A 19012-nucleotide genomic window follows, 5' to 3' on the forward strand; every position below is an offset into this window, starting at 1 on the left:
TCCACACATGGTCAAACAATACCTTGCTGCCCACGGAGCCTTTGAAAGCCCCAACCAGCACAGCCTATGTTGGGATAAAGTTCTTGCTCATCGTTTAGCTGATATTTTGATTTCTTTCTTCTAGGCGAGGAAGTAAAAAACCCTCAGAAAGCCATTCCCATTGGCATTGTGGCATCTCTGCTCATCTGCTTCGTGGCTTATTTTGGCGTGTCAGCTGCCCTGACGCTCATGATGCCTTACTACCAGCTGGATACCAATAGCCCTTTACCCAATGCCTTTAAACATGTGAATTGGGATGGAGCCAATTACGCAGTGGCTGTCGGTTCCTTGTGTGCGCTTTCTACGAGGTGAGACACTGCTCTTCCTTTGTGTATCTCTCAAGGCAAACATGTGTCGCCAACACCTTTAAAAAATGATGCATGTCAGGGCTTTGCCTTCACTGTGTTTCCTGAGGTCAAGGGGGCTGAGACCAGGGATGAAATTTAGAGCATTTGACTTCAAAAGGGCCAGGATTTCAGCTTGTGATAGATGTCAGAGACGCATATCACCAGTATCGCTTCAGAAACTCCCATCTTAGCAGCAGATCCAGTAGGTGCATCTCTGGAATATAAATGGATTCAGTGACTAAGCCATGGGGGCAACTCCGCAGCACAAACATGGTTTTCCCACAAGACATCCTGGCCTGCTGGGTGCAGAGCAGACTTGTGTCAGGTAGTGCAGGGTGCATCTCCTGGAGTGTATGGTCTCACCATATCCAGGGCTGTCTGGCTTCAGGTTGCCCACAGGTCAGCCGTCTGGATGGGAGGCAGGGCAGGCTGGAGGCGAACTGTGTAACGTTCTTCTGCACTCTAGGGACCTGTTGTTTCAGATTGACTTAGACATACTCAGTTACGTGAGTAACTCATAGAAGCTCATAGAAGTTACGGCTCTTCTGCCACCTGAAAGTCAGGCTTTTCGTGCCTTATGGCTAAGTTTAGGTATTGAAAATCTCAGAGCTGCACCTCAATTGCCAACTGTCAGCAACATGAGTGTGCAGACGGAGCCCTTGAAGGAGAAGCTGAAGTGAATGAAAGCCACCTGTTCTGTGTTTGTACTGCCATAAACTTGCTTTCATTTGTGTGCCTGTGCTCAGCAGGAGGTGATATAAGTAGATTATTTCCCCCTTCTGTGTCCTTAGTCTCCTTGGCTCCATGTTTCCCATGCCTCGAATAATTTATGCTATGGCAGAAGATGGACTTCTCTTTAAATTTTTGGCTAAAGTCAACGAGAAGAGAAAAACTCCAATACTTGCAACAGTGACATCAGGGGCCGTTGCAGGTAAGATCCAAAGACTTACATGAATGTGTGGAAAGGAGACATAAGCTCATCCTAGGGGCAGCTAAGTCCGCTTGACACTACCCCACTTATTAATCGGATGTATTGCACAGCATGACTTCCCAGAGCGAGCCCTGGGTTTCCAGGGCATGCCCGGAGGGGCTGGGTGAGCGTGAATAGCTCACTGCCTGCCTGTCCCTCTTTCTCAGAGCTCATTGCTGACATCCTGTCTCATGCTAAGGATTGCCTTCATCCGCTCCCTGGGTGCTCTGCTGGCCTTAAAAATAATTAACCCCCTGCAAGGTGGCAGCCAGCGGTGCCCCAGCAGCCTGGTGGCTGTTGGCCTGGCTTGGCTGAAGCCACCGCACCGCCGGTGGGTAGCAGCTCGGCAGAAGACGCCAGAGCAGCCGGAGGCAGGCAGGTGGCTCCCGCGGCACAGGCGTTTGTTAATCAGTTAGTCACAGCTGGCAGCCGTCCTGTCCTCCCCTTCCATCTCCTGGCCCCCAGGAGTATGGGACTTAAACCTCCCGGAGAGCAAGGACAAGCGTCTTACCCTCTTCCTCGCGATGCTGAGCAAAGAGAAGAGCCTTGCTGCTTCCCCTCCGCCTTCTGCTGCAAGTGAGGGATGAGCTGTCGGTGCAAGAACATGCCGTGTTCGGCGGGGAGTTGGTGCTGAACTGCCACCGTGGGCTCTGAGCTCCTGTGAAACGGAGCCGCTGAGACCCACGGCGCCTCTTTGCAGCTGCTTCCCTGGCGTCTTCCTCTTCAGGCGGCCTTGGCTTCGGACAGGGGAAAAAAGAGCCAGATAAAGTGAAAAAAGACGTACTTTGTAGTCCCTTCAGGTGTCCTCAGAGTGGTCTGTAGCGCCGAGAAACAAAGCGCACATGAAGCTTCAGGGCCAGCGCTTGCCAGCTGGGCTTAAAGATTGGGTTGATTGTTGGACTCCAGGCTCAGCTCTGAGATCCCTGTGCTCTTGTACAACCAGTGATGCCACCTGAATGACTATGGCGTCTGTCCTCCACTTAATTTACTTCTTCTGAAGGCCTTTATACAAAGGTGTGATGGTTTGATGTGGGGGGGTTCTGGTGGCAGGAAGAGGGGATTTGTTCCCTGTGACTTCCCTGGTTTTGGAACCGGGTTAGACCCGGTTCTGGCCATCAGATCAGACTCCCATCCCCCTCGGGGTTGAGCCAATCGGCGCCTCTGCGAATTGCCCTATTTAAGTAGGGACAAAGGAACCGGAAAAGGTGCTTTGCCCAGGAGCTAGGAGAAAGGAGGAGGGCACTGCCCCCACTCCCCGGTTCCCGGATGGGTGGCTGCCCGTGCCGGGCTGGCACCACCCGCTGAGGATGGTGGCAGCAGAGCCGCTTGGTGAACTCAGGGAGTGCCCCGCTCCCGGGGTGCCCACCGGGCCGAGTTCACCCAGAGAGGACTGGGATCTGAGAGAAACGGCCACACAGACACCAGGTCAGTGAAGATGGAGTGGGAGGAGGTGTGCTGGAGCTGAGTTTTCCCCTGCAACTGGTGGCGAGATGGCAGGCGGCCCCCCTGCAGCCAGGACAGACTCGGTGGAGCAGAGACCCACTCGCAGCCCGTGGAGAAGCCCACAACGGAGAAGAGATGCTTGAGCCTGAGGACAGTTGTGAAGCATGGGACACACGACAAGGTAGAGAGGCATCTAGAGTCCGTGGGACAACCCACGCTGTAGCGAGTGGCAACAGCTCCCTAAGAATCTGAGACTGTGGTAAAGCCTGCACTGGAGCAATCCGATGGGGAAGGATTGCATCCTACGGGACAAGTCTGTGGATTTTCCCTTGTGAGTAGGGGATCCACTGGAGCAAGGGAAAAAGGGTGTAAGGACTCCTCCTCCTTTGAGAAAGGAGCGGCAGTAACAACATGGGATGAACTGACCTGCACTCCCTCCTGTCCTTCTGCGCCGCTGGGGGAGGAGGCAGAGCTGGGAAGAAAAGGAAAGGAGGGTGGAGAGGTGTTGTTTTTAAGATCTGGCTTTGTTTCTTTTTATCTTCTCAAGTAATTGGTTTTGTTTCCCTTTGTCCTTTTAAGTAACTTTTAATAAATTGCTTTGCTTTAAGAAAGCCGAGTCTGTTTTGCCCGGGACCGTGGTTGGTGTGTGCTCCTTCTCTGTCTTGTCTCGACCCTCAGTCCTTTTATTATATTTTTCTCCTTTCCATTTCACTGGGGAAGGAGTGAGAGAGCAGCTGTGTGGAGTTTAGTTGCCGGGTCGGCCTAAACCACGACAAAAGGTCTATACACCCAGGGGTTTCCTGGTGAGGGTGTGTAAGCAGAGTAATCCCTAAGGTATGGCAGCCTGTGCCTTCTTCTGGGAACTCCCATGACGAGGCATGCTGACTCAAGATGCCCTCCTTGATGCTCGGCCCCATTGTGTGCACAAGCCTGGTTTTGCACCAGCTGAGCCAGAACACTGGAGCAAGATGCTGCCCCAGATGCTGCCTCTCGTCTACTCCCTTTAGCTACTTCAGGAGATAATTGTGGCCTTAGGGGTGTTGTGGCTGCTCGGGGGGACTCTGGCAACGAGGCTGTGGCTTAAATATCTGCTCATTGCTGGTAGTTGGTTGAATGTACTTGTATGAGACAAACAGGCTGGCATTTACTGTAGTAAATGGTACCTCAGGTTCCAACTAGTGAGGCTGTGCTGGGGCAGCCGGCAAGGCTCAGGGTATTCATGTGCCAGTTCCTGCCTTTCCCCATCTCAGGCCAGCTCGAGCTTCCCAGCTGAGTCCTGAGCAACAGTCACACGTGTGCTGCATCGTCATTAACGCTCCTGAGATGTGCATGTTATGCTGTGTTACTGATTTTTCCTCCCCCTCTCACCTTCCTCTCCTCCTACAGCTGTTATGGCCTTTCTCTTCGACTTGAAAGATCTGGTGGATCTCATGTCCATCGGGACCCTCCTGGCTTACTCTTTGGTGGCAGCCTGCGTGTTGGTACTGAGGTATGGATGTAGAAACAGCCTCTCTTGTATCACACAGACAGAAATCCACAGAGCGATCAGATGTCCTCATAGTTTCCATAGACCCTGTAAAATTGTGAACATCTTCAACGATAAACATGTGAAGAACTTGTTTCTTTAAACTCATGGGGGATTGTGCTAGCTGGAACTGCAAGGGGGTCCTCTGAACCTGCTTAAGCCTTGGTCCATGCCACTCCTGCTGTGATCAACCCTGAATGCCCTGGGAGATATGCCAACACATAGGGATGAGAGATGGATGGCCCTGGTTGCCTTCATCATCATCACTCTTGCTTCCTGCTGGGGGATACAGTTTCAGATTGTCTCACTTCTGAAGGAAGTTTCAAGATAAAGTCTAAGAGCAGCGAAAAAGCTGAGCATGTGTTTGCAGGATCAGTGCCTTACTGCCTGTCTTTTAGAAGTGCTGACCTCCCATAGCTTCCCTAACCTAAGCTGAAAATTGAGTGTCTTCATTGCTTGGCATCTCAGGGACAACAGCACTCTACTCATGAGGACTGTATTTTGAAGATTGTGTTACTTAAAAATGCCTTTGTGTTCAAGGACTTAAGGTCTGGTGGAAGCTTTTTGCCTGCTCACAGCAAATACATTGAACTACGAACCGTCTTGCAGCAAGTGAAGGGCCGACGCTGTACCGTAATACTGTGCCTCTGCTCTCTACCCTGCCCCTTGAAAATCCTTGACGACTTTCCTTGCCCATCTTACTTTTCCTCTGATTTCCCAGTCCCCTCCTCTCCATACAACTGTAAACGGCTTCTTAATTTATTTTTGCAAGCTGCTGTACCCAGTTGTATGGCATTTTCCCCATCATAGATTCGTAGAGTTGACAGCCTGTCTTGTAGCAGCCTGGGCAGTGATTTGGCTGCCCCGTTGGCTGCCTAATGAAGTAGCAGCTGAAAAGTTTCCAAAGCTGTAAGGTCCGGCCACAAATACCCTGTTGTGACTGGAGCCAAGGATTTCATGGCACTTCTCAATTTCCAGTGTTTCACAAATGCCCTTGTTGCAAACACATCCCTATGGGACTGATTTATGGTATCTTTCAAAATGGCCCTTTCCTTTTGTCAGGCTTTTGGCTGAGAGTCACGGGCAAAACCTTCTGTGAGAGAGAGCTGAGGCCAGAAGAGTGTTTTTTCTTTATGGATCCACATGGTTGTGCATCAGGGTCCTGTTGAATGAGGTGCTGTCCCCACACGCAACAAAAAAATTACCGTTCTTCATCCACCTCTTCCTTCCCTGTGTGGCAGCAGACAAGCCAGCAGCAGAGATGGGGATGGAGGAGAGGGAGGCACCAAGAATGTCACCGCAGGGTGCGACCAGCAGCTGCCATGGTGTGGTACCTGCTGAGCTATTGGCTCAGCTACCTCCGTGCCAAAACGCAAGAGCTGAACTGCCACAGACAACCCAATGGTCCAGTTGTGACCGTCTGCCTGTCCCTCTGCTGCTTCCTTCTCTGGTCCTCGCTTCTATCAGCCCATCATGTTTTGGTGACACAGATTTATGGAAGAGAGCACTGTCCAGTTTAAAACACTGACATTACAACCAAGCTGTAGGTGATAATAGCTGACCGTATTTGTTTACATTATGATGACATTATTCTTTAGATTTTCCCCTGAAACAGAAGGTGTCGATGTTAGTTATTCCTGTTCTGGTGCTATAGTGATCTGAGGCGCAGTCGTGGCTATCTGCGTGGCTTTTAAACAAACTGTACCCTGCACCAAACCAATATGCTCTTCGTTTCGTTTCCCTTTTCCTAGGTATCAGCCAGAGCAGCCTAATTTGGCATACCAGATGGCAAGGACAACAGAGGAGACGGATAACAACGAGTCTGTGAGCACCAGTGAGTCGCAGGCTGGATTTCTGCCGGAAGAAGAAGAGAAATGTTCCCTCAAAGCCATATTGTGTCCCTCAAATTCGGACCCTTCCAAATTCTCTGGCTCGGTGGTGAACATCTCAACCTTCATCATTGGTAGGCACTGGGCGATGAGCCAGCTGTTAGCTCCTCATAGTCACCATGGTGGGAAAGCTCACCTCCTGCTTGTAGTTTTGATAAGCTCTCGTAATGGCCAAAATAACTAATAATCTACAGATTAAATTTATCAAAAGAAGTCCACAGATGAGGGGTGGCGTGTATAGGGGGAAGGGCGTATTTCTTACAGTTAGCTGTTTCATATGTGACTGTTTTGTTTGCGGAGCTTTCAGGTTCTGCTTCGCCTGCTTGTGGTTTTTGGTTTTTTTTTCCTGTTCTTAAAAAAAGAATCAGTAAGCTTTCGGTGTCTCTTCACAGGTTTCCTTATCGTGGGTAGCTGTATCCTGACTGCCCTTGAGCCAAGCGCTCTGATAAAGGCTGTGTGGATTATTGCTGCAATCCTTGTTCTTGTTGTCAGCCTCATTATATGGAAACAGCCTGAAAGCAAAACCAAGCTGTCCTTTAAGGTGAGTGTCCTGGCAGGTGTAGCTAGAAAAGAGCTGTTTGGGAGGTGGTTGGAAGTTGGCCTGTGTCAGAAGAAGGGACTTGGCCAAATGGACATGCAGAGAATACAGGCATGATGTGAACTTTTCCATGCAGTGCTGCCAGTAGCACTGGTGGTTTGAGCTCTCCAGCTAGCATGGCTGTAACCCCTCACAGTCTGTGCTTAGTGCATAAAGGGATGTCCTACCAGAGCTGAGCTCAGCCTCTGAGTGCGGTTTCCTCTTGGGGTCTAACCTCCAATGTCCGTGTAGGTGCTTTGCTGTGGAACGCAAGAGTGGCAGGAGCAGCGTTGTGGCAAGCCTGCTGCCCAGCAGTGCCCTGTGGGCAGAAGCAGATTTGGCATAGAAAGAATCATAGAATCATAGAATGCTTTGAGTTGGAAGGGATCTTAAAGGTCATCTAGTTCCAACTCCCCTGCCATGGGCAAGGGCACCTTCCACTAGATCAGGTTGCTCAAAGCCTCATCCAACCTGGCCTTGAACACTTCCAGGGATGGGGCATCCACAACTCCTCTGAGCAACCTGTGCCAGTGTTTCGCCACCCTCATTGTAAAAAATTTCTTCCTTATATCTAATCTAAATCTCCCCTCTTTCAGTTTAAAGCCATTTCCCCTTGTCCTATCACTACATGCCCTTGTAAAAAGTCCCTCTCCAGCTTTCTTGTGGGCCCGTGATGAAAAGAGACTCGACTACAAGGTCCAAGCAAATGGTTTATTTGCACTGCACTTACAGGTTTAACTGTAAGGTCCAAGATAAGAATTTACTTGAACTGCACTTGCAGATTCCATACACCACTATTACAGGTTCTTACAGATACAATAGAGGAATGCACTATTGCAATTTAAAACCAAAACTATACACTATGACAATACACCATCACAGCACACAACAGAGTCACAGAATCATAGAATCATAGAATTTCTAGGTTGGAAAAGACCTTAGAGATCATCCAGTCCAGCCGTCCCTAATCCCCCATTAAATCATGTCCCTAAGCAGTTCATCCACCCTTTTCTATGTACTATTACATGTACAGCAGAGTACATGTACTATTACAGCACAGCAGAGTCACAGAATGCACTATTGCAGGACACAAAAGAGACAACACACAAGTTCACTAGACTTAAAGCGTGCTAAATAATCACTTACCTCTCCAGGTAAGGGCTCTCAATCCCAGGGAAGTTACTTTGGCCGGTGTCCTGATCAAGGCAGGAAGAATCTCCTCACAGACCAGCTGTGTAGCTGGAGAAGCAGCTCCCCATTCCCAACCCAAATCGTAGGGCTTTTAGAATCATAGAAGGGTTTGGGTTGGAAGGGACCTTAAAGATCATCTAGTTCCAACCCCCCTGCCATGGGCAGAGAAATCCTCCACTACAACATCCACTCCACCAGGTTGCCCAAAGCCTCATCCAACCCGGCCTTGAACACTTCCAGGGATGGGGCATCCACAACTTCTCTGGGCAACCTGTTCCAGTGCCTCACCACCCTCAATGTAAAAAATGTCTTCCTTAGATCTAATCTAAATCTTCCCTCTTTCAGTTTAAATCCATTGCCCCTTGTCCTATCACTACACACCCTTGTAAAAAGTCCCTCTCAAGCTTTCCTGTAGACCCCCTTTAGATACTGGAAAGCTGCTATAAGATCACCTCGGAGCCTTCTCTTCTCCAGGCTGAACAGCCCCAACTCTCTCAGCCTGTCTTCATAGCAGAGGTGCTTCAGCCCTCGGATCATCTTCGTGGCCCTCCTCTGGACTCTCTCCAGTAGTTCCATGTCCTTCTTGTATTGGGGGCTCCAGAGCTGAATGCAGTATTCTAAGTGGGGTCTCACGAGAGCAGAGTAGAGGGGCAGAATCACTTCCCTCGACCTGCTGGCCACACTTCTTCTGATGCAGCCCAGGATACGATTGGCTTTCTGGGCTGCCAGTGCACATTGCTGTCTCCTGTTGAGCTTCTCATCCACCAGCACTCGCAAGTCCTTTTCCTCAGGGCTGCTCTCAATCCATTCTCCGCCCAGCCTGTACTTGTGATTGGGATTGCCCCGACCCATGTGCAGGACCTTGCACTTGGCCTTGTTGAACTTCATGAGGTTCTCACAGGCCCTCCTCTCCAGCCTGTCAAGATCCCTCTGGATGGCATCCCTTCCCTCCAGCATGTCCACAACACCACACAACTTGGTGTCATCTGCAAATTTGCTGAGGGTGTACTCGATCCACGAAGACGATCCGAGGACTGGAGCACCTCTGCTATGAAGACAGGCTGAGAGAGTTGGGGCTGTTCAGCCTGGAGAAGAGAAGGCTCCGAGGTGATCTTATAGCAGCTTTCCAGTACCTAAAGGGAGCCTACAGGAAAGCTGGAGAGGGACTTTTTACAAGGGCGTGTAGTGATAGGACAAGGGGCAATGGATTTAAACTGAAGGAGGGGAGATTTAGATTAGATCTGAGGAAGAAATTTTTTACATTGAGGGTGGTGAGGCACTGGAACAGGTTGCCCAGAGAAGTTGTGGATGCCCCATCCCTGGAAGTGTTCAAGGCCGGGTTGGATGAGGCTTTGGGAACCTGGTGTAGTGGAGGATTTCTCTGCCCATGGCAGGGGGGTTGGAACTAGATGATCTCTGAGGTCCCTTCCAACCCTGACCATTCCGTGGTTCTATGATCCCAAAGATGTTAAATAGCACTGGTCCCAGTGCTGACCCCTGAGGAACACGTCACAGGCCTCCACGTGAACATTGAACCATTGACCACAACTCTTTGAGTGTGACCATCCAGCCAATTCCTTATCCGCTGAGTGGTCCATCCATCAAAACCATGTCTTTCCAGTTTAGAGACAAGGATGTTGTGTGGGACAGTGTCAAATGCTTTGGATAAGTCCAGGTAGATGATGTCAGGTGCTCTTCCCCTATCCATCAGTGCTGTAACCTCATCATAGAAGGCCACCAAATCAGTCAGGCAGGATTTGCCCTTAGTGAAGCCATGTTGACTGTCACCAATCACCTACTTATTTTCTATGTGCCTTAGAGTAGTCGCCAGGAGGATCTGCTCCATGATCTTGCCAGGCACAGAGGTGAGACTGACTGGCAGTCTCACTGGCCAGTCAGTCTCCTGATGATTTATCCCCTGATGTACATGACTGTGTAGGTACCATGCCTGAGGAGGGTCTTTAAGGGTGTGACAGGGAGTTTCGCCTTATCGATTGTGCCTGAATACCTTATCTCAGGCAACTGGACAATGATTGAATTGAGACTCAGGGCATACTCTTTGTTGAGGGATTTCAAGGCTCAAATCAAGTTTTGGTTCTTTGTGTAATGCAGCACTGACTCATCAGACAACTCAGGGCTGAGCTATCTACACAGCTCCCTGTGGGTCGTCTCTGCCTCAATGCAATTCAAAGCTGGGTTGCTTCTACAACCCGCCCTGTGTCACCTGTGTGCTGGGCATTGCCAAGAAACTTGATTTGGATCTATGAGCCGGATGATCCATACAAGGCCCCTGTTAGGTACTGGAAGGCTGCTAGAAGATCTCCCCAGAGCCTTCTCTTCTCCAGGCTGAAGAAACTCAATTCTCTCAGCCTGTCTTCATAGCAGAGGTGCTCCAGCCCTCAGATCATCTTCGTGGCCCTCCTCTGGACTCACTCCAGCAGCTCCATGTTGTTCTTATGTTGGGAGCTCCAGAGCTGAAGGCAGTACTGCAAGTGGAGTCTTACAAGAGCAGAGTAGAGGGGCAAAATCACCTCCATCAACCTGCTGGCCATGCTGCTTTGGATGCAGCCCAGGCTACCGTTGGCGTTTGGGGCTGCAAGAACACATTGCCAACTCATGTAGTGCTTCTTACCAACCAGCACCCCCGAGTCCTTCTCTGGACTGCTCTCAATCCATTCTCCACCCATCTTGTACTTGTATTTGGAAGGGGAAGGAGGACTGAAGGGGTTAGCCAGGAGGTTGGAGGAGGAAATCGGGAGGGGATGCCACACATAGTCAGGTCTGAGGTGACAGTAGAGGACTTGGAAGGAAACGTAAATGGTGCTGAAGTCCAGGAGAAGCTGGAAGGGCAGAACCTGGTGCAGAGATGTGGCCAGAAGGGGTGGGCAGAACAGTGCTTTAGAAAGCAGATGGTTATAGGATATAGAAGAGACTGAGACCAGAGGAAAAGGGGATGGTTTTGAAGGGACCCATTAGATTGTGGGTACAGGAGAAAGTAGCCAAGAAGCAAGCTTGTGTGTGAGGACCAAAGGGGTATTTGCTAAAAGGCTCTAAGGACACTTTCATGTCCTACTTAGTATTCATGGAGACTGAGGGATGACCATTCTGTCTTTAACACCTTTAAGTATCTGTCATTTTCCTGCCTTGTCCAAACACAACAGCCTTTTTGTATTAAACAAACACTGGCATGTTTTTTTTTTCTCCAGTGTAATCCTACAAGTCATGTTCTATCATATTGATTTCAGGCATTTTCCCCAATTTATTAAATTAGTTTTGGATTCTAATCCCATCCTCCAAACTGCTTTCATTTTGACTGCTCTCTAGTTACAGTTTTTCAGTAAATTCTCTGATTTTAATAATTTAATCCAACCAGAGTTGCCCAAGGTAGTGTTTGCAGCTCAACTTGGGGTTATGGTCCTAGAAGTGGAAACAGAAATGGCCAGGAGCAGAAGACTTAGGAACTGTCATCTAGGCTGTGTTTTCTGAACTTGCGTCTGAGGAAATCTCTTTGCCTTACGCCCACGATATTTTACCTCCTTTTTTTTCCCCTCAGCCACTGCCCTGTCCAAGAAAAAAGAATTAGACCTGTCACTGCTAAATCTGTAAGGGTTGCTTCTTATCTCCTCGTTGTCCTTTAGACATTTGCAACCTGACTGTCTAGTGATTTTTCTCCAAAGTCTCTCTGGGAATCCGAGGCTAACTGGTTTGTTCCCCAGTTGTTTTTCTGTATTTCTTTTTAATAGGTAATTTGTCTCCCTTCTCCAGTCTTTAGAGACCTTACCGGTCTACCAAGAGCTCTCAGAGACGCCTATTTATAGTTCAGAGATCACTTCTGCAATCTCTGGGTACATAACTCACCTCCCTAGAGAAATCTCATTTGTCCCTACTGACTCGACAAAGCCTAATTTACAAAAATATTCTTCTTCTGTTCCCTAATTTGTGTGCCCATCTCCTTTCTCTAATGGTGTGAACAGCTGCTCACCATAGATATGGGGGCTTTTGTGAAGCTTAAATCAAGAAAGGCCTACATTGCAGCCTGTTTCTTTTTGAAAATCTCCTTTTTCCTTAGGAGTGAAGTTCACTGCCTCTTGGTTTCACCATATTCACAGACCTTTCTATTGTTATCATTTGTCCTTTCTGAATTTGTCTTTACATGCCTGTTCTATTTCTTTATATTCTGATTTTTGCATTGTGGCTTTACTGTCTCATTCTTCTTTGTATCTCAGATCATTAAGGCATTCGTGGTAGAGCTGCACTCGTCTCTTACAATATTTCCTGGTTTTCTTCTGGGATAATTGGCTCTATATTGCTCTATTGCTGAATTACCTTGGTAACTGCTGGATGACCTTCTTCAGGTCCCTCCTCTGATGTTCTCTTTACCTTCACAGAATCACAGAATGTTAGGGATTGGAAGGGACCTCAAAGGATCATCTAGTCCAATCCCCCTGCCTGAGCAGGACCACCTAGATCAGATCACCTTCTTCTGGTCTTCAGTAGGTGCCCGTCATGATGCAGTCCTTGGCTTTCCTCTTCTCTCCTTCCCCCCACAAGTAGTATTGCTGCTAAAATTTGCCTCTTGCCTCCTTCCAGACGACCAAAGAAGGACAACCATTCTTAAAACAGGTGAACAGCATTGTTCACATCCCTCTCCCGCTGTGGATTCGTGTTGTCCATTTGGATCTAACCTTGCCTTTTCTCAGATCTGGCAGCTGAAGAAGTGGTTAAGGGATGCGATGTTCCTGCCTGCCCATTGATCTGCCCTGTGGATGTAACATATCCCTCTTTCTTTTTCAGGTACCTCTTTTGCCCCTTCTTCCTATTGTGAGTATTTTTGTGAATGTTTACCTCATGATGCAGCTAGACATAGGCACGTGGGTACGATTTGCAGTCTGGATGCTCATAGGTGAGTTTGAGACAGTAAAAAATGCTATGTTCAAAGTTACTAGATTTTTGTTAACCATGAATTTATTGTTGCGTTCCAGGGAGGGATCCTGCACTCTCATCATCCTTGGGCATGATGACTTGGTGACTTAACTGAAACCATTTAGGCAGCGTGTCTCAAGCCATGTTTAAAATTCAAGGCTCATGAAGCCTTTGTGAGGAGAAAATAATAATCCATGACACCATCTTATGGGCCTTGTTGCCAACAAGAAACCATACAGTGTGTCTTGTTGACTCATCTTGAACTGCAGTCCAGGTCGTGGGGCTTGTGCTTCTGGAGCTGAAGGAGCTCAGCTTCATCCCAAGATCCTCCCAATAGCCATGGGGAGAAGGCTGAATTGCCTGAAAAGCCCAGGGAATTTGTAACAATGAAAACGATTAAGATTAGCATCAGTTGCAGATGTGCTTTACTGGGATGGATGCTGTAGGCTTTCTGCAGAACAGACTGCAGTGAACTCACTGAAAAGCATGAGAGGTTTGTTCTGTGGTCAGTCCCCCCTTTGGGGCCTGAATAGACATTCCTTTAAAGACTGATGCCTGTGTTAATGTTTTTTTTTCTAAGGAAGGTAGTGGCTGTCCACCGTAAGCTGACCATTGGGATGGCTGGGCATAGCCCTGGCATAACCCGCATTGGTCAGTGCAAGCAGTGGTTTCTGTTTCCTTGCAGAGCTAACGGTGCTCTCTCCCCTTGGCTTCCGCAGGCTTTATCATCTACTTTACCTATGGAATATGGCACAGCGTGGAAGCCACCTACGCAGCCTCAGCAGATGCGGAGAGAAACACGGTGGCTGGTTCGGACAGCTGTAAATGACTGCGTGGTTGGCTTACGGGCAAGGGGGAATGGCAGCAGTGAAGGAGGCTCTGTGGTGGGGGTCCTGACCAATTTACATCCAGTCAGTCAGTACTGCAGGAATGAAGAAGCGTAACGTGAGACTCCCCGGCCTTGTCGCTGCAGCTTGCAGTTTGCTTAGTAGCACAGTTAAAAGGGATCACAAGGAAAAAAGCCACACCTCTGGTATACTCCCGGCGACACTGTCAGCTAATCTGGGGCTATGCGCTTCCCTTCGTCCCTCTCCTGTTTGTTTTTTTTTTTCCAGTAGGAAGAAAACTGCTTCTGTGTGCCACTTAACCGCCGCTATGAAACCAAGCCTCACAAATGTCTTTCCTTCTATAGCCCCGGGAATTACCTCCCCCCAGATACTCTACTTGATTATATATGGAGCAGATTTTGCAGTGCTACTGTCAGGCTTAGACCAGATCCATCCTTCACCTGATGTGAGCTGTACCCCATGTGGACACTCAAAACAAGGCTCTCACCAAACACCAACTCTCACCTGGTTAAGAAAGTACCTGCAAGACTTGGCGTCCTTTAAAGTACCGACTCTCGTGGTTTTTGTCGTATTTAACTTTTTTTTAACTGTGTACTCATAAGCGCACCGCTGCTGTGAAATGTTGGGAGGGTTTGTGGTTGCTGCTGGTGGGGTGAGCGGTCGTTTGCCAGTGCGCAGGTAATGCCAGCGGATGTTCCGTACGCTCAGCAGAGGGATCGCCAGGTTTAGCCATAAAACTCTTTGGTGCACATATTTGAACGGGTGTCTCCAAAGAGCCGTCCTACCTCTTCACCTCGGAAACCGACAGCAGTGTGGCTGCAGTGGTGGCGTGGCTAGCAGAAGCGAGCCCAGCTCTGACAACTAGCAGGGTCCTATTTTCCTCCTTCCGCATCGATTTTGCGTGCCGGACGCGTGGCATCAGCAAAGGGTTTGGCATGGGTGGGCGGAGCGCGTTTCTGCCCCAGGAAGTGCAGGAGGATCCTCAGGGGCTTGAACTTCATCCATGAGCAGTGCTTGGTATCTGCTTCCTGCGCGGGGGAGGGCCGTGGGGGTGTGCAGGGGCTCCTTGGTCCCAGTTGGAGCATCCAACCCAGAAAACACCGCTAAGGTTTAGGGTCCAGCTTGCTGAGAGGAGCTTTCCATTTGGGGCTGGAGATTGTCTCCAGAGCCTGGCTGTTGCGAAAGGTGGGAAATTTGGAGTTGAGACCAGGGTCTCCGTTTGGTTGGCAATGCCTTGGTTTTGCTGTAATATGAAAATTTTTTTAAATTTGCTCTAATAGCTTACCACAGCCAAATTCACTACCCTAAAAAAAAGTTTGTTAAAGCATCAGGAAGGTGGGCCATGCCCATGTAATGCAACTAATTTAAATTCACGTTTCAGCTTGTACCAAAAAACAGATCATGGAATCGTGGAATGGTTTGGGTTGGAAGGGACCTTTGAATATCCTCTAGTCCACCCTTCCTGCCACAGGCAGGGACGTCTTTCACTAGATCAGGTTGCTCAAAGCCCTGTCCAGCCTAACCTCAAACATTTGCAGGAATAGAGCATCCCAAATAGATAGGGCAGAAGTCCCCTCTCCCGACCTGAGTGGACACTTTCCTGGGTGTCCTCCACACTACTGCCTCTGAGCACCAGACAATCGCTAATCTGTTTGTCAGCATGACTCTCGCTGATGAAAGGACAGGCTCTTGTCCCCATTGTTCAGTTGGGGGGCTGAAGAACAGACCCCTGCATGACTTCACCAGGGTTTCACTGGCCATCTGGTGCAGCAGAAGGGGGAGCCAGATCATCTTCTGGATTACACAGCTGGACCACGGGCCATCTCTCACAGGTTTCCGAGAGAAACTTTATAGCCTTTTTGCCTCCTGAAGAGTTTTATTCTTGGCTTCCCTCTAGTACGCTGGGAGGCTCTTCTTGCCAGGGTTGGAACTGGAGGGAGCGAAGGCAATAAACACAGTGAACCAGGTGCATTTCGGGGTGCATTTTGAGTGCAGTTTCCCCCCACCCTGACCCTTGAAGTCAGGGTCTGCGCCAGTCGCTGAGTCTTGACCATCTGCCAAACCTTTGCTCCTCGTGCGTGTTCAAAGTCTTACTCAAGCAGGGAAAGAAGAACGTAGAAATTAAAAGCCACTAGGTTGAGGTGTATTTTGTTGAAACATAGGCAAGGTCGGCACACTCCACAGCCTCCTGAAAAGCACTGAAGATGTGGAAGGGGAGGAAGGTGAAAACTTGGAGGGGAATGAAGTTTTCATTGTACTAAAAACGTAAGGATGTTTTTCCTTACCTTGGGTACCAGCTTCTGAGCAAGTAAGACATTCAGCAATGACCATTTAAGGGTGAATTTTGACTGGAAGTGTGTTTCCAAAGAAAATTATTTAAAAATATGCAGATTTCTTGCTGTATGTAATTATTTTTTTTACAAATGTTAACTTATTATTGTTGTCTACTTAGGGGGTCTGTTGTGGTATTTATATTCCATAACTTTGTTTCAGCTTTTGTGGCATATAATAGCTGCATGTAGGAGAAAGGAAAATCCTGATGAAGGTCATTTTTCTTCAGTTGCCTTTTCTCTGAGAAGATTCATAGGAAAACCTTTCTGTGTCACCAGATTTGGTATTTAAATCTGCTGTCACGTGTACCAGCCCCAGAGTCACCCACTGCGTATTTGCTGTTGGAGGTGAGGATCTTTAGCCCCATCTCCCACTCCTCCATCACGACTTCTTCAACCCATCAGCTCCGTGGTGGCGGGTGCTGCAGCTTGCAGTTATATAGCAAATCCAGATACGGAGCCAGCCAGCCTTTCTCAATGGAAAATTACTGTCCAAACAGCTTCCCCCTCACCCAAGAAATTATTTTTTTTGGTGCAAAAGTGGCTAGCTTTTACTTATTTGCTTACAACTTTCAGTCTTTGGTCACTGAAAATCATTACCGACTGGATTCCGTCTTCATTACTCTCTTTTCCCATCCCTCGGAGTGTTTGCTGCCAGTTTGGGCAGCGAGCGCCTGTGCTGGGTGTCGGGCAGCTCTGCAGTGTGAGGGGGTGCGGGGCCACCCCGCTGCCCACCAGCCCCATCTGGGCACCGTGGGGGCCAGTGTGTGCTGTGGGCAAAGTGCTGCTGCTGCTTTGGAGCCGTTCACGCCTGGTCGCAGCAGGGGAGAGGCGGCTGCAGGGGACCTCGCTGGTGAAAACGCTGCTGGTGCTGACGCCACGCATTGCTGTTTATTGCCAGGGTTTCGGAAGGGTAAAGTTTGAGCTGGTGGTGCTTGCCACGGGCACTCTCACCCTGTGTCCACCCTGAGTGAATCATAGAATGGTTTGGGTTGGAAGGGACCTCAAAGATATCTAGTTCCAACCCCCCTGCCATGGGCAGGGATACATGAAAACAAAAGAAACGCTTATTCATGGTGTATGGAGGGTGCCCATCCCCACCTGTTGCAATAGGATAGGGTATCATGTTTATATTTTGTAAAATCTGCTTCTTTAGTGATTGCATTTTATAAACTAATGAATTTCAGCGGGATTTCCTAAATTCCTCCCCAGAAAGCCACGTACAAGTGAGCACTGTTGGAGGACGAGGGGCGGGTCCGGCAGGCTGGAGGGGTTTGCTTTGAAGTGGAGGAGGAGGAGGAGGAGCAGTGGTGGTTTCCATGCAGCAGGCTCCCTGCAGTCCCTCCCCTGCATGTGTGCCTCTCAGATCCGCACCCTCCCCTTTCCGAGGAAGCCTCTTCCCTTTGGCAGAAGCAACATCTCTCTTTCCAAACCCTTGGGTAACCTTGCCGCAGCCCCCCGGCCCGACTTTCTGAGGAGGTTCCGTTTCTTCCTTCCCCTTACTAAGAAATTGCACTTGTTCGAGGCTAAATCTGCATGTCTGCAGTGAGCTGACGCTGCCCTCCGCCACCTCCCCTTTCTGCGGGGCCGTCGGCCCAATTCGGGCTGCCGGCGTGCCCAAGGCTGAAGGCGAACCCGCCTCGCCGGTGCCGTCGGTTGCTCTTCCCGCTGCTGCTCCCCTTGTCATTTATCCTTCATTTCCCACTCCAGCAGCAATGCTCCTCCCTCCCATCCAACCCCCCGGGGCTGCCTCACGCTCCACGTTATGGTTGCGAGTGGGGTCCCGTGGGATGTTCGACACCCAACTGGAAACCGGGTGGTCCTGGAACGTCTCCTCGGTTTTTCTCAGGGTATTTGCTCCTGGCTCGCACTCCGAGACGTGAGGTTCAGCTGAGACCAGGCAGGCTCCGGCCGGCACGAGGCACCTCTCCCTCTCGACGCCGCGCAGGGCGGGGGGGTTTGGCAGAAGCGACTCATGTTTTTGGGTTCCCTCGCTGCTCGTTGTGCCTTCCAGGTGTGCTGGGTGCGAGGAGCGGGAGGAGCCGCTGGCAGCCCGGAGGCGGTGCATTGGCAAACCTAGTGCGAGTTTGGGTCGCGTCAGTAAAGGGATTTTTACTGACCGAAGCCGTGGAATAGTCTGTATATTTTTCTTTTTTAATTATTAAGCAAAATGTAAATACCTTTTGTTGTCTGTTTGGTGGTCTGTTTTCCTAACAATTTCTTAGAATTTCTTACGGGCGTGATAAATAGTTTTAATGCTTGTTCTGCTAACAAATCTTTTTTATCTTTGTTTTGGTTTGATTTTTTGGGGTTTGGTTTTTCACTGTGTTCATGTAGCAATTAAAGCCTTAAGTTTTAAAATGTGAACCTTGCCTCCAGAGTACGGCATGGGTGTGCGGCTGCTTTTTATCCTGGCGACACTGTAAATGCTTCTCCCCTGAACAATGCTTTTGGAATTTGGAAATTCACTTGTAATTACGTGGTACAGCATTCAAACATATTTTCTCGATATCCAAATAAATGATGCCTATTGTTTACCCTCACTTGCAAGCCTGCCTCTGTGTTCCAGCTTGTTCCAATGTCTGTGGGCTGTCCCAGCGTCTGCAGGAGAGCACTTGCTTTTGGAGCTGCTCATGTTAACTCTACCCCATCTTCCAGGTTTGCTGAGACAGGTGGGACAATACGTAAATTTGGGGAATTTGCCACGGGCTGGGGTTTGCGCTCAGCACTGAGCAGCTTGTTGCTGCTGACTTTGAGGTGAGTCTCTCCATGCCTTGTAGTACCAGTTTGGGTATTAGGTGGGACTTTATGAACCTGCAGAGTTAACCTAAAATTTATGCAGGTGGTGTAAATTTGGCTGGCATTGCAAAATTGGGTTGTCTCAGGAAATTAGGACTGTGTAATGAATGGGGAGTGTTGCTGGTGGGGTT

General features: G+C 49.2%; 1 protein-coding gene across 1 annotated transcript in view; it reads left to right on the top strand.

Annotated features, from left to right (window-relative positions):
- SLC7A1 (solute carrier family 7 member 1) overlaps positions 1–13733 on the top strand; it is a 30614-nt gene extending 16881 nt beyond the window's left edge. Inside the window, exons 7-13 of the mRNA XM_086613042.1 lie at positions 125–347; positions 1178–1317; positions 4186–4288; positions 6076–6287; positions 6606–6754; positions 12776–12884; positions 13624–13733. Coding sequence (XP_086469168.1) covers positions 125–347; positions 1178–1317; positions 4186–4288; positions 6076–6287; positions 6606–6754; positions 12776–12884; positions 13624–13733 — 1046 coding nt within the window. The remainder of the gene's footprint in view (positions 1–124; positions 348–1177; positions 1318–4185; positions 4289–6075; positions 6288–6605; positions 6755–12775; positions 12885–13623) is intronic.
- Positions 13734–19012: the final 5279 nt, after the last annotated feature.

This window comes from Tauraco erythrolophus, chromosome 1, assembly GCF_009769465.1.
Source record: "Tauraco erythrolophus isolate bTauEry1 chromosome 1, bTauEry1.pri, whole genome shotgun sequence".
NCBI lineage: Eukaryota > Metazoa > Chordata > Aves > Musophagiformes > Musophagidae > Tauraco > Tauraco erythrolophus.